This window comes from Macaca thibetana, chromosome 15, assembly GCF_024542745.1.
Source record: "Macaca thibetana thibetana isolate TM-01 chromosome 15, ASM2454274v1, whole genome shotgun sequence".
Lineage (NCBI taxonomy): Eukaryota > Metazoa > Chordata > Mammalia > Primates > Cercopithecidae > Macaca > Macaca thibetana.
In genome coordinates this window covers 65,328,452-65,351,561 of record NC_065592.1, presented here as the reverse complement: position 1 = coordinate 65,351,561, position 23,110 = coordinate 65,328,452, and the positions used below count along the sequence as shown (strand labels likewise).

Sequence of the window (23,110 nt, the reverse complement as noted above, 5' to 3'; positions counted from 1 at the left end):
TGGCTTGCTATTTACTATTAAAACCTACACTCTGTAAAATTATGTTAACTTGTAGATTTTTTAATCTGGTAGATATGCAAATAATTTCTGTGTGGTAAGATTATGGTTTTATTACTTTGCTGGAGGTTAACCAGTTTAGTACATAACAAACCTTATTTCAACACTTATTCTTTCCTCAGTTCTCCAAATGCTGTTACCAGTTTTACCATCTTGCTTGATTTCCTCATTGACATGTGTTGATTCCATAATTATGATACTTTGACATACTGGATTATTCTGCTGTCTCTTACACACAGCAATTTTCCATATGTGCGCAGCTCTGTTTCTGGGCATTCTTTTGTTCCATCACATATTTGCCTCTCTCTGCACTAGTCACACCATTTTTATTATCATGGCTTTCTGAGACCTGTAAGCCAATTGGGGCAAGTTCTCTACTTTATTAAATACTCTTTTTGTTGGATTGCTATTATCACACCTACATTCTTGTTTATGAATTTCAGAGTTAGTCATTATAACATTACAAGCAAGTCTTGCTGGAGTTTTGACTGAGAATTCATTACGTTATTAGGAAATCTACAGAGAATTGTTGTCTTTATAATATTGCATCTTCACATCTTTACACATTTATTCAGGTCTTCTCTTATTTCCTTCAATAAAGGCTTTTAATATCTGAACACTGTACTGATATGCATGTACCTTTGCCAAAGAGCCATGCTAAATCTTTATACTGGAAAAGTAACACACTGAACTTCAATTACACCTATTAGTACATTGGAATATATGCCCTTATTCTGTCTTGTTTTAACGGCTCTAACTTTTAAGTTTTTAAACAGCTTTATTGAGACATAATTCACAGATCATAGAATTCACCCAATTAATGTTTATAATCAATGGTTTTTAGTATATTCAGAGACTATCACCACAATCTAATTTTATAACATTTTGTCACCCAAATGTATCCATCTATTAGCAGTCACTCCTCATTCTCCATTCCACCTCCTCTAGTCCTAAACAACCACTAATCTACTTTCTCTGTCTACAGATTTGCCTATTCTGGACATTTCATATCAATGGAATCATAAAACGTGTGGTCTTTATGCTTGGCTTTTTCAGTTAGCATGTTTTCAAGATTCATTCATGTGGTAGCATGCAACAGTACTTCACTCCTTTTCATTGCCTAATATTATCCCATTGCATAGATATATCACATTTTGTTAATCATTTGTTGATAATATATTAATTATTTGTGGCCATAATGAATAATGCTGTTATGAACATTCATGTACAAGTTCTTGGTCAGGCACGGTGGCTCACTCCTGTAATCCCAGCAGGACTTTGGGAGGCCGAGGCGGGCAGATCACTTGAGGTCAGGAGTTCAAGACCTGCCTGGCCAACATGGCAAAACTCCATCTCTACTAAAAATACAAAAATTAGCCGGGCATGGTGGTGTGCACCTGTAATCCCAGCTACTTGGGAAGCTGAGGCAGGAGAATTGCTTGAACCCGGGAGACGGAGATTGCAGTGAGCCGAAATCGTGCCACTGCACTCTAGCCTGGGTGACAGAGTGAGACTCCATCTCACACACACACAAAAAAAAAAAAGTTATTGTGTGGACATGTATTTTCATTTCTCTTAATTATACATCTAGCATTGCTATGGAATGCTAAATATATGGTATGTGGAATTGCTACATTATGTGGTAACTCTATGTTTGACATTTTGAAGAACTACTAGACTGTTTTCCAAAGTGGTTGTGTGATTTTTCTGTTTTTTTTTTTTTTTTGTAGAAATGGTGCCTTGCCATCTTACCCAGGCTGGCCTTGAACTCCTAGGCTCAAGCAATCCTCCCACCCCAGCTTCCCAGAGTGCTTGGATTACCAGCATGAGCCACCATGCCCAGCCGGCTATATGATTTTATATTCCCACCAATAATGTACTAGAGTCCCAATTTCTCAACAGTTTGGCCAGTATTTGTTTTTGTCCATGAGATATGGTGGTATCTCACTGTAGTTTTTGGTGTGCATTTGCTTATTGACTAATAACGTTGAGAATCTTTTTAGGCACTTAATGGCCAACTGTATATCTTCTTTGGAGTAACGTCTGTTCAGATTATTTTCCCATATTTAATTGAGTTACTTATCTTTTTATTTTCCCTTGAATACTGCTCTAATTTTAATCACTAGGTAGAACTATTTGCGAGTGTAAAGCTTACAGTTATCTTTGTTTATACTTTTTCTCTCAATCAAATCATAGATAGCAGAGCCAATTCAAATTTAACTTCCCCAATAAATCCAACACAACATGCTATGTTCCTGCACAATGAGATAAAAGCTAGCCCACATTTAAAAATAAAATAAAATTTCAAAAATGAATAAAAATATGTCCTTCAAGTTTTTCCATCAACATTAAAATTTCCCCTTAGGGGAGAAAAGGAATGAGTGTGGATAGGCCAACTGATATGCTCTGTAAGCCACCATGTTTGTAATCTAGAGTCGAAATGGTATCCACCAAGCCAGTGCAGCCCTCTCAACTCCTGCAGAGACCTTGGCACATCTCACCAGGAGCTCCCCCTAGTCACCCCTACCAGGGTTGGTGCTTGAGCTCATCACTGGGATACTCATGGGCAAGCTAGGGAATCCAGTTCTGCCCAGCTATGTCCCCCCTCCCAAACCTGAACAGGAACCTCAAGGCACCAGGCACTCCTCTGTCCAACTCATCACCTGAAACACAGAGGGCACGTCACAGTAAATAAAAGTCAAGTACATACCCACCTGCTTGTGCGGCAACGGGCTCTTACCCATAAGTGCCACCTACTGGCTTCCAAGTCAAACTGCACAGTCCAATATAAAACCTGCGGACAGAATTGTGCAGGGCTATAGAAGCGAACCCAAAAGACCCTATCCAACATACTTACTCTATAGTTACACCCTTAGAAGAGGTTGAAAAGGGGCGGGGGGTGCAGGGGGGAAAACCAATCTCAATGAAAATAAATTCAAAAACAAAAACTAGTAGCCTCTCTAGATGAGAAGAAACCAACATAAAAATTCTGGCACCATGAAAAATCTAAATGTTGTGACATCACCAAAGGGTCACACTAGCTCTCTAGCAACAGACCCTAACCAAATAAAAACTCAGAAATGGCAGATAAATAATTCAGAGTATGGGCTGCAAGCAAGCTCAATGAGATCCAAGAGAAGGTTGAAAAACCAACACAATGAAACCATGAAAGTAATCCAAGAAATGAAGGAAGAGACTAATATCCTTTAAAAAACAAAAACAAAACAAAACAAAACAAAAACAAAAAACCCCAGAACTTCTGGAAATGAAAAATGCACTTAAGAAATTTCAAAATACTGTTGATTGGAACAATAGACTGGATAGGCAGAAGAAAGAATTTCAGAGCTTAAAGACCTCCAATTCATATCACCAACTAATAATTTTTTTAAAAAATAGCTTGAAGACCAACCTTTCAAATTAACCCAAACAAAAATAAAGAAAAAAGAATTTTTGAAAATGAACAAAGCACTTCAGACATACAGGATTGTGTAAAGCAACCAAACCTATGGCCTATAGGCATTTCTGAGAAGGAAGAAGAAAAAGTAAGCAACCTGGAAAATATATTTGAGGGAATAATTCAGGAAAATCCCTAATCTTTCTAGAGAGGTGAACATCCAGATACAAGACATTCAGAGAACACCTGCAAGATACTATGCAAGATGAACTTCACCAAGGCATATAGTCATCAGACTATCCAAGGTCAACACTAAAGAAAAAATGTTAAAGGCAACTAGAGAGAAAGGTCAAATCACCTACAAAGGAAAACCCATCTGACTAAGAGCAAACTTCTCAGCAGAAACCCTACAAACCAGAAGAGATTGGGGTCTATTTTTAGCATCCTTAAAGAAAAAAAAAATGCCAGCCAAGAATTTCACATCCTGCCAAACTAAGCTTCATCAATGAAGAAGAAATAAAATATTTTCTAGACAAGCAAATACTAAGGGCATCTGTCACCACAAGACCTATCCTACAAAAAATGCTGAAGAGAATTCTAAACATGGAAATGAAAGGATAATACTCACCATCATAAAAGAACACATAAGTGCAAAGTTCACAGATCTTATAAAACAATTACACAATTGAAACTCCAAAACAACTAGCTAACAACACTATGACAGGAATAAAACCTCACATATCAATACTAACCTAAATGTAAATGACCTAAATGCCCCACTTAAAAGATACGGAGTAGCAAACTAGTTTTTTTTTTTTAAATACAAGACCTAACCATCTGCTGCCTACAAGTGACCCACCTACTGGCTAAAGATACCTTTAGACTCAAAGTAAAAGGGAGAAAAAAGACATAAAACGAGAATGGAAAATAAAAGTGAGCACAAGTCACTATTCTCATATCAAGTAAAACAGACTTCAAACCAACTAACAGTAAAAAAAGACAAAGAAGGACATTTTACCTATAATGATAAAGAATTCAATATAACGAGAAGATTTAACTATTCTAAATATATATGCAACCAATACTGGGGCACCCAGATTTATCAAACAAATCCTACTAGACCTAAGAGAATAGACTGATATATATAACACAATTATAGTAAGAGACTTCAACACCTCCACTGACATCACTAGACAGATCATCGAGGCAGAAAATCAACAAAAAAACTCGGGACTTAAACTGGGTTACAGACCAAATGGACCTAAGAGACATTTACAGAACATTCTACCAAACAACCACAGAATAAACACTCTTTTCATTTGTGCGTGGAACATTCTCCAGAATCAAGCATATACTCAGCCATAAAGCAAGTCTCAATAAAATCAAATAAATAAAAATCATATCGAGTATCTTCTCATATCAGAGTGGGATGAAATTAGAAATCAATTCCAAGAAGAACTCTCAAAACTATACAAGTACACGGAACCTAAACAACTTGCTCCTGAGCAACTCTTGGGTAAACAATGAAATTAAGGCAGAAATAAAAAAATTCTTTTAAATGAATGAAAACAAAGACACAACATACTAAAACCTCTGGTACACAGCAAAAGCAGTGCTAAGAGGAAAGTTTATAGCATTAAACACCTACATCAAAAAGACAGAAAGACCTCAAATTAACAACCTAACATCACAACTCAAGGAACTAGAAAAACAAGAACAAACCAACCCAAAGCTAGCAGAAGAAAAGAACTAACAAAGATCAGAGCAAAACTAAATGAGATTTAAAAAAAAAAAAAAAAAAAAAAAAAGGCAAGAAATCAACAAACTGGCCGGGCACAGCGGCTCCTGCCTGTAATCCCAGCACTTTGGGTGGCCCAAGAGGGTGGATCACCTGATGTTAGGAGTTTGAGGCCAGCCTGGCCAACATGATGAAACGCCATCTCCACTAAAAATACAAAAATCAGTGGGGCATGGTGGTGCATGCCTGTAGTCCCAGGTACTTGGGAGGCTGAGGCAGAAGAATTACTTGAACCCAGGGGGCAGAGGTTGCAGTGAGCCAAGATCATGCCACTGTATTCTAGCCTGGGCAACAAAGCAAGACTCCATCTCAAAAAAGAAAAGAATCAACAAACTGAAAAGTCAGTTCTTCAAAAGGATAAACCAATTGGCAGACCATTAGCTAGACTAACCAAGAAAATGAAAGAGAAGATTCAAATAAGCATAATCAGAAATGATAAAGGTGATATTACAACCAATACCACAGAAATACAAATAATCATAAGAGAGTCCTATGAACTCCTTCACGTACACAAACTAGAAAACCTAGAGGAAATGGATAAATTCCTGAAAACATACAAACTCCCAAGATTGAAACAGAAGGAAAAAGAAATCCCAAGCAGACTTATTTTATTACTTATTTTATTACAAATAAGTAATGAAATTAAACCAGTAATAAAAAATCTACTGGGAAAAAAAAAAAAAAAAAAAGCAGCTCAGGACCAGATGCATTCACATCCAAATTTTACCAGACATATAAAGACAAGCTACTACCAATCTTACTGAAACTATTACAAAAAATTAGAGGAGGTGCAGTCACTCCATAACACCTTCTATGAATCCAGTATCACCCTGATACTAAAATCAGATGACACAACAAAAACAGAAAACTACCAACCAATATCCCTGATGAACACAGATGCAAAAATCCTCCACAAAATACTAGAAAACTGAATCCAACATACATCAAAAATATAATTCACCACAATCAAGTGAGCTTTATTCCAGGTATGCAAGGATGGTTCAACATACGCCATATGTGACAAACCCACAGCCAACATCATATTGAATTGGGAAATGTTGAAAGCATTTCCCCTAAGGATGGAAAAAAATGAGGACACCCACTTTCACCACTTTTATTCAACATAATACTGGAAGTCCAAGCCAAAGGAATGAGACAAGAGAAAGATATAAAAGGCATCCAAATTGGAAAAAAAGAAGTCAAATTATCTTTTTTCATTGATGACATAATCATACACCTAGAAGGCCCCAAAGACTCCTCCCAAAAGACAGAAAACCCCGAAGACTCCTCCAAAAGACTCCTAGACTTGATAAACAACTTCAGTAAAGTCAAGATACAAAATCAACGCACAAAAATCAGTAGCATTTCTATATACCAATTTTATCAAGCTGAGAACCAAATCAAGAACTGAATCCCATTTATGTTAGCCACAACAAAAATCCTAGGAATACATTTAACCAAGGAGGTAAAAGATCTCTACAAGGAGAATGACAAAACACTGATGAAAGAAATCACAGATCATACAAACAAATGGAAAAACGTCCCATGCACATGGACTGGAAGAATCAGTATCATTAAAATGACCATATTGGCTGGGCATGGTGGCTCATACCTGTAATCCCAGCACTTTGGGAGGCCGAGACAGGCTGATTACTTGAGCTCAGAAGTTTAAGACCAGCCTGGGCAACACGGCAAAACTCTGTCTCTACAAAAAATACGAAAATTATCTGAGCATGGTATCACATGCCTACAGTCCTAGCAACTAAGGAGGCTTAAGTGGAAGGATCACTTGAGTCTGGGAGGCATAGGTTGCAGTGAGCCAAGATCACACCACTGCACTCAGCCCAGGTGACAGAGTGAGACCCTGTCTCAAAAATAAGAAAGTATTTGCAGACTCTGCCTCCGACAAAAGACTAACATCCAGAATCTATAAGGAACTCAAACAACTCAATAGGAAAGAAACAACCAACCCCATTAAAAACTGGGCAAAAAGGCCTGAACAGATATTTATCAAATAAAGTAATACAAGAGGCCAACAAACACGTAAAAAAAAAAAATGCTCAACATCACTAATCATCAGAGAAACACAAATTATAACCACAATGAGATATCATCTTATACCAGTCAGAATGGCTATTGTTAAAAAATCAAAACACAACAGATGTTGTATTACCTGTGGAGAAAGGGGAACACTTGTACACTGTTGGTGGGAACAGACGTTGCTTCAACCTCTATGGAAAACAGTATGAAGATATCTCAAGAAGCTAAAAATAGCACTACCATTCAAGACAGCAATCCCACTACATGGTATCTACCCAAAGGAAAAGAAATCTTTATATAAAAAAGACACCTGCACTCATACATTTATCACAGCACTATTCACAACAGCAAAGCCATGGAATGAACCTAGGTGTCCATTAATGGTTGAATGGATAAAGAAAATGTGGAATATATACACAATAGAATACTATGTAGCCACAAAAAGGAATGAAATCATCTTTGCAGCAACTTGAATGGCGCTAGAAGCCATTATCCTAGGTGAACTAAGTCAGAAGCAGAAAATCAAACACCACCGGTTCTCACTTCTGAAAGCTAAACAATAGGTACACATGCAAATAAAGATGGAAATAACAGACACTTGGCACTCCAAAAAAGGGGAGGGAGGATGGAGGTAAAGTTTGAAAAATTACCTTTTAGATACAATGTTCAATATTTGGGTGGTGAGTACACTAGAAGCTCAATCCCCACCATCATGCAATATACCCATGTAACAGACATGCACATGTACCTTCAAATCTAAAACTTTAAAAATAAAAAATGGTATCCACTAGAATTATGAAATGCAGGACTCTGACACACCACTGGAAATCTATTGCCTAATATTATTGGCTACATAAAAAACATTTGTCTTTCTTACTAAAAAAAAAACTGCTTGCCAGACCAAATTCTACACAACGATGATTCCTCAAAGAGCTATTCTCATGGCCAATGATCAGAGGAAAGAGGAGGTGCTGCTGCTGACAATGAGAAAGCAAGAAGAGCCCAAAAATAAAAAGATACTCCCCAAGTATCATTTTACTGCCAACTCCAATCCCATTTTGTCAGGCCTGTCACCAGCGCTTTCAGAATCAAAGGAATATACTTTCAATTTTTTCTCTCCACTCTGGCCCTGTTCCTTAAGAAGGAAAAACTAAACAGCTGAAAAAGGCCAAAGGGCAAGCGCCAACAAGGATATAACTGTTCTATGAAACGAGAAACTGGCGAACTGATAAACTAGATAATCTTCTCCCTAAATAATCTACGCTTAGACTTCTTACAAAGCCTTCCTCAATCAAAACTGTAACCCTTAGTATTATCTGTAGGGTGTGGGTAATCTTTAGAATCTTTGTAGTTTTCTATGGTTTTTTTTTTTTTTTCAAAAATGATAATGCACTATTTTAACAATCATGAAAAAAGTTAAGCACATATTTTGAGTAATTTAAGTCTATATTCATGAAGGGAATATTCAAATATTAATTTAAGGAAGCACCCTCTGATCATCCCTTTTATATCACACAAAACTCAAAATAGTTCTCCTAAGAAATATGCAAGAACAGTATAATTTATTATTTTTAGCCCTCTCCACATGAAGAACTCAGAATACATCACTACTCAATATGTTTCTCATGTTATTTTAGACCTTTTAGAAGTCTTCCAAGCTTTCACTACTTTAAAAAAGTCAGTTCTTGAATGTGGTTTTTCTAATTTTATCTTTTCTATTTCCTGCATTTGATAACATGCTTCAATAGGTCTACTATTATATTCCTGAATTGCTTTCAAACTTATTACTTTATGCACATTTACCATCTCAATTTGGTCCTTAATGCAGCTACCTTTGCTAAAAATGAACTATGATTCATGCCTTATTGAAGGAATCAGCCCTCACAGGAAGCTAAGAAATGGCGCTCTCACGAGTTCTCTAATATCAGCCTTGTTTCCCATCTTTGGCAGATGAGAAAAAAGCAGCACACGAGGGCCATGTAAATGTGATATTTGCCAAGTGTCCCTTAGCTCTATATGGAAAATGGAGAATGACAAGCTCATTCAAACAGATGGATTCATAACTGTTTGAACAGCTTCTCTCAAAAGGTACTTCCCTTTATCATGTGTTCTACATTTGTATCAGAAACTGGGATTAAAATAGAGAATGCAAGGCAAAAAAAAAAATCTCTGCAAAACAATGAAACTGGGAAAGAGAGCAGTGAATGGACCATAATTTAAAAAGATAACGCTCTAAGTGGACAACTTATATTTAGTAAACTAAAATTTAATTTTTATCCATAAACATTTAGGAATGCCATATTCCAGGCATGGTATCAGATGTTGAAACACACAAAATAATAGCATGCCTGCTCTCAAAGATGATACCTGAGTGAGAATAAATTATAAATTCCTGAATCTGAATCCAAAAAATCTAACTGAATAAAAACAGGATAAAAGATGTGACTTAACAACATGGTAAAAAGTTGCGAATTATTTTAAATGAATTTATGAACACAACAGAACATGAATACTGATACAACTTAAGTTGTATTAAGAAAACTATAGCATCTAGAATGAGGAAAATAGCATCTTTCCTAAGTTTCTTTTAATTAACTCTTTTTTTTTTTTTTTTTTTGGAGACAGAGTCTAGTTCTGTTGCCCAGGCTGGGGCACAGTAGTGGGACCTCAGCACACTGTGACCTCTGCCTCATAGGTTCAAGCAATTCTCCTGTCTCAGCCTCCCAAGTACCTGGGACTACAGGCACACGCCAAAACCATGCCTGGCTAATTTTTGTATTTTTAGTAGAAACAGGGTTTCATGACATTGGTCAGGCTGGTCTCGAACTCGTGACCTCAGGTGATCCACCTGCCTCGACCTCCCAAAGTGCTGGGATTACAGGCATGAGCCACCGCACCCAGCCTAATTAACTCTGACTTAAAAATATAATTATCTCTTAATCAAGAGTACAAACTTCATAAAGGCAGGATTGTATCGCAGCACCTAGTACAGTGTCTTCCAGGTAATGATCTTCAATAACACTGTGCTGGTTGACTGAATAAATAAAGGAGCAAATGAAGGATAACATCATTCTCCTCTAGTCAGACCAGTCACACCTGGCCTACCTGATATTCTAGACATACTCTTTTAAGAATATCAACAACAGGAAATGCAGGCCAGGCACGGTGGCTCATGTCTGTAATCCCAGCACTTTGGGAGGCCAAGGCAGGCAGATCACTTGAATCCAGGAGTTTGAGACCAGCCTGGGCAACATAGGGAGACCCCATCTCTACAAAAAATACGGGCCGGGCGCGGTGGCTCAAGCCTGTAATCCCAGCACTTTGGGAGGCCGAGGGGGGCGGATCACGAGGTCAGGAGATCGAGACCATCCTGGCTGACACGGTGAAACCCCGTCTCTACTAAAAAATACAAAAAACTAGCCGGGCGAGGTGGCGGGCGCCTGTAGTCCCAGCTACTGGGGAGGCTGAGGCAGGAGAATGGCGTGAACCCGGGAGGCGGAGCTTGCAGTGAGCTGAGATCCGGCCACTGCACTCCAGCCTGGGCGACAGAGCGAGACTCCGTCTCAAAAAAAAAAAAAAAAAAAAAAAAAAAACGAAAAATTAGCCAGGCATGGTAGTGCATGCCTATAGTCCCAGCTACTCCGGCAGCTGAAGCAGGAGGATCGCTTGAGACAGGGAGGTTGACTGAGGCTGCAGTGAGCTATGATCACATCACTACACTCCAACCTGGGTGACAGAGGAAGACCCTATCTCAAAAAAAAAAAAAAAAAAAAAAAAAAAGAAAGAAAGAAGAATTGGAAGACAGCAGAGAAAAAGAAAGGAATACGAAAGCTTCATTCACTAGAAAGATTGTGGTTCACCTTCTAGACCACCTTCTCTGGAGCAAAATCCTACTCTCAAATGACTCAGAAGATACATAATAATGTGTATACATAGAGTAATAAAACAAATATGGCAAAATGTTAAAACTGAATTAAGGGCATTCAGAAGTTCTCTGTTACTCTTGCCCTTTTTCTGTAAGTTTGGAATTATCACAAAATTAAAAGTTTTTTTAAAAGACAGCTTATTGGCATGATGATCCTCTAACAAAGGGCAGAGACAGGGATTAAATGTGAGTGGCAAGTGGATCTCAGCAACCTGTGGGCCAACCAACGCCAGTGGAGAATGCCAAGTCCTTGGGCCATAGGCACACCAACAGTCCAGAAATCCTTTGGTGGCAGACGCAGCAAGGAGAGAGGCCAATGCAGAGACAACAGGATGGGGCCCTCTACCAGGTAGCAGTCCCCAGACAGAAGCCATCCCTACACCAACTCTTCCTGCACCCAATGTCATGTCAGAAGGAGGAGAGAGAGGGGAAACCTTTTAAGAAGGAAGATATAAGACCGATACATAGTTTAAGTTTTTACTTAACTAGGCATTTACCCCTCCCACATCTCTCAGAAAACCTGAGTCACTCCAAAAGAGACTGCTGGAAATTTGAACAGATGATGTAATTTTTAACTGACCACTTAATGTGCTTTTCTGTCCTCAATGGGGATGAAAGTTCCAGAGCAAAGAAGAACAGCTGAAAAAAATAAAAGTACATTTTCATATAAAATACAAAGCATGATTCAGACCCTACTCATTGAGGGGCAGAACAAGATGGCAGAATATAAGGCTCCACTGATCATCGCCCCTACAAGGAGACCAATTTAACAACTGTCTACAGATAAAAGCACTTTCGTAAGAACCAAAAATCAGGTGAGCACTCGTAGTACCTGGCTTTAACTTCATATCGAAGACGCTACTCACTAAGAAAATGGAAGGCAGGCTGGGTACGGTGCCTCACACCTGTAATCCCCAGGGTTTTGGGAGGCTGAGACAGGAGGATCACTTGAGCCCAGGACTTCCAGACCAGCCTGGGCAACATAGCAATACCCCATCTCTACAAAAAAAATAAAAAATTAGATGTATGTAGTGGCATACACCTACAGCCTTAGCTACTTGGGAGGCTGAGAGGACAGCCTGAGCCCAGGAGTTCAAAGCTGCAGTGAGTAGCACTGTGCAGTGCGCTGTCGCCCAGGCTGGAGTCTCTAAAAACATTTTTTTTTTCCATTTAAAAAAATTTTTATAAAGAAAATGGAAGGTAGTGCTTGCTATCTCTTTCAGCAAAAGAAACTACTCCAACAGCTGCTGTTTTCCTGGCCCACAGTCATAGCAAATTACTGACCAAGTTGGAAACTCAGAACCAGAGCCTGTATCTTTTCAAATTCTTTCCTTAGGCAAGCAAATCACACTCCTTCACATTATTTAAAACAAACAGCAATGGAATGTTGGACTGACAAGAGAGAGGCACAGCTCCTGTTTCATTTTGCTAGTTTTCTTTGCTGGTTTTTTAAATTAAAAACAAACAAAAATCCTTTTCCTGTTGGAGGATTCTCTTATTTCTGACCGAAAACTTCTTACCTAATCTATGAATTATCCTTTCTCACCACATGACTGGAGGGTGATTTAGGAGAAGACATGCTGGGACACACAGCAGACCACTGTGTTCCTGTCCTAGGTATGCCAGTCCCTGGCAGGCAGTGTGGCTTTGCGCCACTCCCTCACTTCCATGGGCCTCAGTGTCCCCATCCGCAAAAGCAAAGCAGCAATAACAACATCTGCCCTATCTCCCTCCCAGGGATACCACAAGGAAAGAACGTGCTCCATTTTGTAACATCACTTTTTAAACTGAAACATCACATCAATGTAAGGGAATGAAGTTGCTGATGTTATTAGAGGAGTTATACAGGAGTATAGTGGTGCTGGTGTTATTAGAGGAGTTATACAGGAGTATAGTGGTGCTGATGTTATTAGAGGAGTTATGGGAGCCAAGAACTTCCCATTAGACAGACCATTATATTCCTGCTATTCAGCAGTTCTGCTTAATGCTTCCTGCAGTCATGGGGCAGACGCCACTGAGGCAGCATGTGCCATTTGCATTGCATCCCTCCACGTTGGAATGAGATATTTTCAGATGTAGAGCATATACAGGTTTTCAGTGGGACACTGAATGGGGCGGACATTGCCTTTTCTTTTAAAAGATCACCACCTAAAACAAAGAGTAACAAAGTTTTTCTAAAGGTAATTCTAACAAGTTTTCCTTTTATTTGCCTCATGACCCATGAGAGGAAGAAAAAAAATAAAGGCTTCCGAAAAGTCATTTTCTCAGGCTAAATAGTTATGTTTCTTCTCTGGGTTCTTTGGTTGGAGTTTACAACTCATAGTATAATTATTGGTCTACTTTTCAATTACAGTGAGTAGCTTATGAGCTTCTTAAGGACAGGAACTGTTTCTTAATCCAGAGATGTTCAATGACTGCTTGATGAATGAATGACATTCTTCCTGATACAATTATCCCCTTGCATCAAATACAGTCTTCCTACTTGGCATTTTATGTCACATATGTAGATCATGAAAAGTACCCATGAATATTTCATCACAGAAACCTTCATTCACAAACAAGCAGCTTTCAGTAAATATAAGGGCTCTCCCCACAAACATCTATTAGTAGGAAAAACAAACAAAACTGAAGAAGGAGCATATAAATACTCAAGTAATTAAACTCTAGAGTTTTTCTTTAGTTCTTCAATATGTGGCTGTTTCCATAGTTGATATGCTGTATTTATTCAGCCTGTGGTATCAAGCAGGCATATGAAATGGTTTTGCTATACAGGGATGCTATTACTTTAAAAAATAAAAACAAAAACACTTAAGCTAATGTTAAGGAGGGGTGATGGTAAATAAACGCTATATATTGGGTCCTGGTTTGCTGGATTGAAGGGCTCAAATTCTGTCCCAACTACTAACTAAGAAAGCAATGACTACAGCCCCAAACTACAAGAGAAGTTCAAGTCTTGGTTTCATACTTTCCTGCTTTCTAAATTACAGCCACCTATAATGACTCGAAATAAAATATTCTATAACCCATTAATCTAAAATGATCACCAAAGAAATCCATTCATACCACTTGGTCACTAAAGACTTTCCACACCTGTAGACTGATAAAACATCAAAAGAAAAGTAAACCATGCATGAAATTCACATGAAACTCGTGTTGTTTGGTCTTCTGCAATTACCACCTAAGACTCTCTGGCAAAGTCAGAGAACTTGGGTAGAATGGCACTGTTAAGTCATTTCTTATCGAAATAAATCACCAGGCCAGGCGCGGTGGCTCACGCCTATAATCCCAGCACTTTGGGAGGCCAAGGCAGGCAAGATCACCTGAGGTCAGGAGTTCGAGACCAGCCTGACCAATATGGAGAAACCCCGTGTCTACTAAAAATATAAAATTAGCTGGGTGTGGTGGTGCATGCCTGTAATCCCAGCTACTAGGGAGGCTGAGGCAGGAGAATCGCTTGAACCTGGGAGGCGGAGGTTGCGGTGAGCCAAGATCACGCCATTGTACTCCAGCCTGGGCAACAAGAGCAAAACTCCATTTCAAAAATAAAAAAACAAATAAATAAATAAATCACCAGAGTCACGTAACATTTTGGTTAACGTCTTGATGTTAGTCTGCAGAGGGGTCTCTAATACCCACAGGCCTGTCTTGTCTAACTTGTTTATCATGTCTTCAGTGAGGACACAGTAAATATTCTAACTATATATGTTGATGACACAGCCCCAGGATAAATAGTTCATATCATGGTCACCAGAGTCAAGATTCAAATAATCTTGAAAAGAATACAGTCATCCCTTGGTCTACACAAGAGATTGGTTCCAGGACCCCTGAGGATACCAAAATCCAGATGCACAAGTCCTTTATATAAAATGGCATAGTATTTGCATATAACCTATGCACATCCTCCCATATACTTTAAATCATCTTTAGATTACTTATAATATCTAACACAATGTAAATGCTATGTTTTATTGGATTATATTGTTTTTATATGTATTATTTTTAATTGTTGTATTGTTATTTTTTCAAATATTTTCCATCCACAGTCAGTTGAATTCTCAGATGCGGAGCCCACAACATAAAAGGCTGACTGTAATTCTAAGAAGAACTCAAGGAGAATAAAACTGTTACAAGCAAAATAACAATAATCCAAGTACAAGATGAGGAGATTTACCTTAACAAAAATTCAAATCTAACTCTTGGGGTTTTAGTTGAGAAGTTTAAGGTGTGTGACTTAGCTGGAAATAGAGAGAAGGACAGAGACCAGTAATTCGGCAAATGTGATAGATTATAAATGGCCACAAATTCTTTGTCACTCTTTCTGTCAAGAAGTGAGGTCTACGGCCCCACTCCTTGAATCAAGGTAGTCTCTGTGACTACTTGACCAATACAATACTGTGTTAGTTTGGGGTCCAAATCTTAAAGACTAGCAGTTGCTACTCCTTGTCATTTGGAATACTAAAGCTTAGAACCACATTGCCATGCTGTGAGGAAGCTCAAGCAACAACATGGAGGAGAACAAAGCCCCTGACCAACAGTTCTAGCTAAATTCCCAGCTGACAACCAATACTAACTGGCCAGCCAGGTAAGTGAGCCATCATAGCAATGGCTCCTTCAGCTCCAGCTGAGCCACTCCAGGTGATTCCAAGTTGGCAGAAATGAGTCATTTCCTCTGAGACCTGCATAAACAGCACATTCATAAGCAAATAAATGATTGTTATTGTTTTAAGTCTACTAAGCTCTGTGGTGATTTGTTACACAGCTATTGATATGTAACACAGGAAACATTAACAGAAGAACAACATTACTGCATCATGAGAAAAAAATGACCCATTTGCACTTTTGGCTGACCAGACTAAATTAGAAATAGTGTCCAGTTTTGGTTGTAACCATCTAGAAACTATGACAGGTCAAATGCAAAGAGATCAGAATGGAGAGAAGCATGAAATATGTCACAGGAGGAAGAAGTGACATAACTGAGGACATGTCTTGGATATACAAAGACCCACCAGGGACTGGTAGGGAGAACATTTTACGTATTTGAAAGACTACTTTGTAAACACACAAGAGTGGTTTTATCTTAAGATCAGTGGGTAGGAGGCTGTAGAGAGGCAAAGTTCATCTTCGATAAGGAAGACTTCATTCTAAGGAAGAACATTCTAACAGTCTTTCAGAAAGGAAATGGACAAATGGTCTTTAGAACAAGATGTGCTATAATCTCTCTCCTGAAAAGTTACTCCCTACCCTCAGTTTTCAAATCTGCAAGAATTCCAACTCATTACAGGAGACAAGTGCTGTGTACAACTCTGAACATGCCAACCCTATAGGGAATTGCTCATGTGGGTGAACAGCATTCTGGACCTAAAATTCAAGAAACCCTTGATTTTTCCATTAGCATTCCTCTTCTAGGATGTATGTTTTCCATGTTCCTTAACTGGCCTGCCACTGAAGCATAATCTGCCCATAAGCGCAGTCCTGAACTTTCTAAAGTGAACCAAAGACAAGTGTATATGTGCTGTTAACAAGTAGAAAGCAAGTGCAAAATGTTAGGAAGACCTCTGGGCATGAGGCAAAAAAACTAAGCATTTTCCTGTTTCATGACAGCATGATATTTAGGAGCATACTGTGGCTTTAGGAGAAAAAAGAAGAAAAAGGAAAAAAAGGGGGGGGGGGGAGAGGCTCTCTCAACCAAGCTATGACTAAGGGACATAATCCAACAACTTCAAGGAGCACAGACTTGCCAACTTTTAGCATGATGGAGTTACAATCAGCATTCTGAGTGACCCTAGGCAACTGAGTTAGCCTTTGTGCACCTCGTTTTCCTCATTTGGAAAATGCAAGCATTAAGGTCAATCGACATGGTTGCTGTTGAAGATTTTTTTAAAAGTCAAAAACAGATTTACCATGGGTACTGGGCCTGGCATAGAAGACATTTTAAAAATAATCTAGTTTGTTTCTTCTCTGGTAAAATAGGAAATTGATGACAGGACATTCTAACATAGCCAATTTCCCTTCCTTTCCCACTAAGACTCTGAGCTCCTCCAAAGCAGAACCATTTCTTACTGACCTGCACTCGACACTTACTATAGCACTGACCACAAGCTTGCTGAACCAATTAACTCATTTCCAACATCTTTCCAGCTTAAGCATTCTAGGGATCTGTAGCTTCAGATCGGGGGCAGAACTAGTTGCAAGTATTTATATGTCCTATATGTTTGGCCACAAAGTGCTTACACTTCTAGAGGTGAAAAATTAACACAATTTTAATGAAATAAGGTAATCAGTTTTTTAATGTCTTCTTCATCTGCTAAAAATATCTGCTCCATGAGGGCAGATACAATATTTTGTTCAGCATCATATCCCCAGAGCCTGGCAAGAGCTTCGTAACAGATGTAAACATTTTTGAATGAATGAATGAATGAATGAGTGAATGAATGAATGAATGAATGAAATGAATGAACAAATATAAGATCTTTGCAAGTCTAAGTAAGGCAGAATTTCCTAATTTTAGCAATCCTTCCTAATTAAATTCAAAGTTGCTGCATTTAGGTATGACAAAATGTTTAAAAATAAAAACAGCAGATGTTTGATCTCTGGGTGGTAGAGAAAATTTCTTTTTTTAAATCCTTGATTTATTTTACCCTGCAGGAAGTCAACCAAAATACTGGCACCCAAAAAGCTCATATAATATGTCAGCCTAAGTCAAACATATTCTGCATCTACAAAGATGACTGGTACCAGTTGGTGTTTAAAAGTATTTTGACTACTGATCTCTGAACATATCAACTTTTAAAAATCATTTCAGCTAATGTAATTTTAAGATAAAGGAACAAAATCAGTAGCCAAATTATACGAATCCGTTCACTAAAATAATATGACTTTTATTTAACAAAGACAAATCAGGAACATATGGGGGTTATAGTGAGAATCGAAAATTAACCTGTCTTTAGAGAACGCTCAAAACTCACTCCCTAATTCAGCAAGGATACAACTGTAGCGTCCAGGAAATTCCAAAGGGGGAAAATGGGACACGATGACTAAGGACAGATGTTTAGACTTCAGGGTCTGCGTCACAAAAAAAAAAAAAAAAAAAAAAAACCAGCATTGATTCTGATGCACAATTTTAAAAGGTGGCCATACAAAGGTCACTTTTTGGTGGCTCACATTTACTGTAATCTGCTACAAAGAGACCACTAAAGCCAGCATAGCAAAGTCAGAGGTGAGGGTCTAGGACAATCAACACATGCTATTTCTGAGGACAAGCCACTTTACTAATCTCTAAGGTTCTAATCACCCTAACAAAACAAAGCAAAATCCTATAATGAAACCAGCAGAGGACATAAGACAAACAGTAAATACAAAGTGAACCAGCATCATCCTGCCATTGTTCTGCAGCAGGAGTCTCAGCCACCCAGACGCACACCTTGCAGCAGCAATAAACCAGCCATGGCATCCCGGGAAGACCAGATCCTCTGCAGCAGCAAGTCACACTATTTTCTCCAATTTCAGCACTCACCTTAGGAAGTTTTAAAAAGGTAGGGGGAAGGTTAGAGGGCAAGCCAAGCAGGCTTGACATGAAGCTCTTAAGGAAGACAATGTCATCTAACAAAAACTGCAGGCTCCAGTGAAATTTAACTGGGGTTTAAAAAATTTACATAGTCTTCCTTAAATTAAAACCTCATAGATTTAAAGAGAACATTTGAATCATACCCCCAGGAACTGCTAAACAGATACAACATACTCACAGATTTAGAGCAGCTGTAACTTTGGAGGAATGAATACAGTCCCACTATGAAGATGTCTTTCCCTCTCTTCTATCAGATTTTTTTTTTTTAAGCCAACAAAAAGAAGAGAAAATCCTCAATTTTAAAGCCAACAAAAATCCTCAATTTCTATTTTATTCCTTGGTCTCCAATGAGACTCTCAATTCTCAGGCACAAGCAAAGTAGTTGCCGAGGCAGCTGACAGCATCCCAGGGCTTTCCAGGGCAGAATTTAAGACATGTCAGTTAAAGTGGCAGCTACACTCACTGCCGTAGCGGATGCTTCTGCAGGAAGGGATGCCGGGAGATTTTTTTCCCCCAGTCTCTGCTGCAGCCTAATTCTAATCCATCACTGTTTAATTATCTAGAGAAACAGGCAAGGAAAATACAAATGGCCTGGATTTATAAAAACCACAGAATATTTTCATGTTTTTCATCTAATCCAGGGATTCATCTCCTATCTAAAAAAGGTCAATTAAGAAAAAAAAAATGAATGATCTCTTTTGTCTTAAGGAAAAATGTAGGCTGTTATTGCCGACTTAGACGTAGATTTTATATCATGGACTTTTAAAAAAATACTAGGGGCCGGGCGCAGTGGCTCAAGCCTGTAATCCCAGCACTTTGGGAGGCCGAGGCGGGCGGATCACAAGGTCAGGAGATCGAGACCACAGTGAAACCCCGTCTCTACTAAAAATACAAAAAATTAGCCGGGCGCGGTGGCGGGCGCCTGTAGTCCCAGCTACTCAGGAGGCTGAGGCAGGAGAATGGCGGGAACCCGGGAGGCGGAGCTTGCAGTGAGCCGAGATCGCGCCACTGCACTCCAGCCTGGGCAACAGCGTGAGACTCCGTCTCAAAAAAAAAATAAATAAATAAATAAAAAATAAAAAAATACTAAATAAGAGAAAATTAATTTTTCCCCAAAGTTTTTAGATTAATGCACAAAAGTTAAATTAGCAAAGGGGATTAAACACATATATGACATGACAGTCATACTAACATAGTTTGAAAACTCCACTTTTAAATTAATAATTGATCAACAATATTTGAAGTGGTTTTGATGAAACTTGAAGATAACAGGCAGAGGAAATACTAGTTCAAAGACTCTAAGATAGAACACAGTTCTAAAGTTCAGCTGTACTTTTCTGGTTTAAATAGATAAAAGCTCTCCTGGGGAATAAGGTGGTCGCTGACTTCACAAATTTCTTATCTTGCCTCAAGGGCTCTTGCACACGCTAGAACTGAAACTTCTTAGTATAGGACTCACTAATTTTTCTGATTATAAAAGTAATACCGGGGCCAGGCGCGGTGGCTCATGCCTGTAATCCCAGCACTTTGGGAGGCTGAGGCAGGCAGATCACAAGGTCAGGAGTTCCAGATCAGCCTGTCCAATATGCAGAAACCCCATCTCTACTAAAAACACAAAAATTAGCCAGGTGTGGTGGCATACACCTGTAGTCCCAGCTACTCGGGAGGCTGAGGCACAGAAACCCCATCTCTATTAAAAACACAAAAATTAGCCAGGTGTGGTGGCACACAACTGTAGTCCCAGCTACTCGGGAGGCTGAGGTAGAAGAATCTCTTGAAAATGGGAGGCAGAGATTGCAGTGAGCCAAGATCATGCCACTGCACTCCAGCCTGGATGACAGAGCAAGACTCTATCTAAAAAAAAAAAAAAAAAAAGTAATATCAGGTAAAATATTGTGGTATTTCCAAATTATAAAATAGTACATTCCTTGGAAAGGGCTAAAAAACAAAGAAGAAAATTAAAGCCAGCCATAATCTTATAACGCAGAGATAATCACTCTTAATGTTTTGCAATAATGTACTTCTAGTGTTCTTCCCCTCTGCATATGCATGTACACATACACACACACCCCTCCATATATATATATATATATATACACACACCTCATGTGGATGGGACAAGACAGCTAAATGTATCTTTGATACTACTATTTTAAACTACCCTTTTCACACAGAATTATGTTATGATTATTTACCCAAAAATGTACCCTATAGTTAACCACCCATATTTCTAAAAGTTCAAAAGAGCATATGCAATGACAGTCCATTTATATCTGTATGCCTACTATGTGCCAAGCACAGGGGACACGGCAATGAGCGGAGCACACATGGTCCCTGCTCCCCTCCTGCTCTCAGTCCAGTTGGGGAGACAGATATTCACCAAATGACAGCAAATATCATGTGTGCTGTACTACAAAACTACAGATTCTTTAGAAACATGAAAAGACCTGGTGTTGTGAAGGTGAGGCTTTTTCAAGGAAGGAAAAGAGAACTGCAAGCCCAACTGCAAAATTATTCGTAAAGTGCATTCCACACATTCATTTTTCCATCAGTATAAATATCTCTCATCTAATTTTTCTTTTTTCCTTTCAAAATTAAGTCCAGCTTCCAACTACATTTTTGTGAATAATATGTAACATGTAAGAGAATAATTGATCTAATGTGTACAGATCTTAAGTATTTAATCAATTACAACATATCCTTTTAGAAATTACAAAAGGTGGGCCACCCATATGATGTTAGATATCCCTTAAATGGTCAGTTACTGCAGGTTTCTTAGTAATCTCCAACCTAAAATGAAACATGCTCAGAATCTCATGAAGCCTTACGAGATTCTTTTGAGAATACTGGACTCTTATCCTCTGAGATACTGTCAATATCTCTTATGACACTTTGATGAGGATTTTTTTACATGACCCTTTTGGTACAGTCTAAGAGGGGGAAAAAAGTCCAAATCATTTGTGGATAAACTCTGCCTTAAAGAGCATAACTCCCCAGACTCTTTCATTGTGGGTTGCACATAGTGACCTCCTAAGACTGCAACATGGAAAGGGGATAGAGGTGAGGGGTAAGCCGTGACTTCGCAGTGGAAAAAACCTTACAAACAATATCCCAGCCAGGCAATCAAGGGCAATAACAGTGATAAATCATGTTGATAGTATGTATTCTTGATAGGATATGATGAAAATGACACTTTACCTCTTTGGGCTTCTTCCTTCAAACCCATACATAACCCCAGTCTAAACATGAGAAAAATACCAGACGAATTCCAACACGTACAAAATTCCTACATAATACCTAATCAGTACTCTTCAAATCTGTCAAGGTCATCAAAAACAAGGAAAGTCTGACAACTGTCACAGCCAAGAGGAGCCTTAGGAGACCTGACAACTAAACATCCAGTGATCTCCTGGATGAGACAGATCCTGTAACAGAAGAAGAAGGATACTGGCCAGGCGCCGTGGCTCATGCCTGTAATCCCAGCACTTTGGGAGGCCAAGGCGGATGGATCACCTGAGACCAGCCTGGCCAACATGGTGAAACCCCGTCTCTACTAAAAATACAAAAAAATTAGCCAGGCATGGTGGCAGGCACCTGTAATCCCAGCTATTTGGGAGGGTGAGGCAGCCACTTGAACCCAGGAGGCAGAGGTTGTAGTGAGCCGAGATCGTACCATTGCACTCCAGCCTGGGTAATAAGAGCGAAACTCCATCTCTCTCTCTCTGTCACACACACAAGACAGGCACGATGGCTCACACCTGTAATCCCAGCACTTTGGGAGGCTGCGGCAGGCAGATCACCTGAGGTCGGGACTTCAAGACCAGCCTGACCAACATGGAGAAACCCCATCTCTACTAATAATACAAAATTAGCCAGCCATGGTGGCTCATGCCTATAATCCCAGCTACTCGGGAGGCTGAGGCAGGAGAATGGCTTGAACCTGGGAGGCGGAGGTTGCAATGAGCCGAGATGACGCCATTGCACTCCAGCCTGGGCAACAAGAGTGAAACTCCATCTCAAAAAAAAAAAAAGGATATTAGGTAAAAACTAAGGAAATCTGAACAAAGTATGGACTTTAGTTAGTGATGTGCATCCAAAATGGTTCATAAACTGTAACAAATGTACCATACTAATGTAAGATACTAATCACAGGGGAAACTAGGTATAGGGTCTGTGGGAACTCCAGTATATTTTCTACTTTTCTGTAAATCTAAAACTGTTCTTACAAAATTGTCTATTAAAAAACCATCTTTCCAAGAGTTACTTAGCTTTTTCTGATCACTAATATATATTCCATAAAAATTCTGAAAATACAAAAAAAGTATATAAAAG

General features: G+C 38.9%; 1 protein-coding gene across 4 annotated transcripts in view; it reads right to left on the bottom strand.

Moving 5' to 3' along the window:
- The window catches only part of TTC39B (tetratricopeptide repeat domain 39B), a 143,768-nt gene that overhangs the window by 64,705 nt on the left and 55,953 nt on the right, over positions 1–23,110 (bottom strand). Inside the window, exon 1 of one of the 4 annotated variants that reach the window (XM_050759581.1) lies at positions 18,957–19,523. The exons of 2 other annotated variants lie outside the window; for them this stretch is intronic. Coding sequence is in view for 1 of the 2 variants with exons in the window: in XM_050759580.1 (XP_050615537.1) it covers positions 2,915–3,039 (125 nt within the window). In the remaining variant the exon portion in view is untranslated. Of the gene's footprint in view, positions 1–2,914; positions 4,439–18,956; positions 19,524–23,110 lie in introns of those variants that run through there. One more of the 4 variants, XM_050759580.1, reaches the window with a different exon arrangement.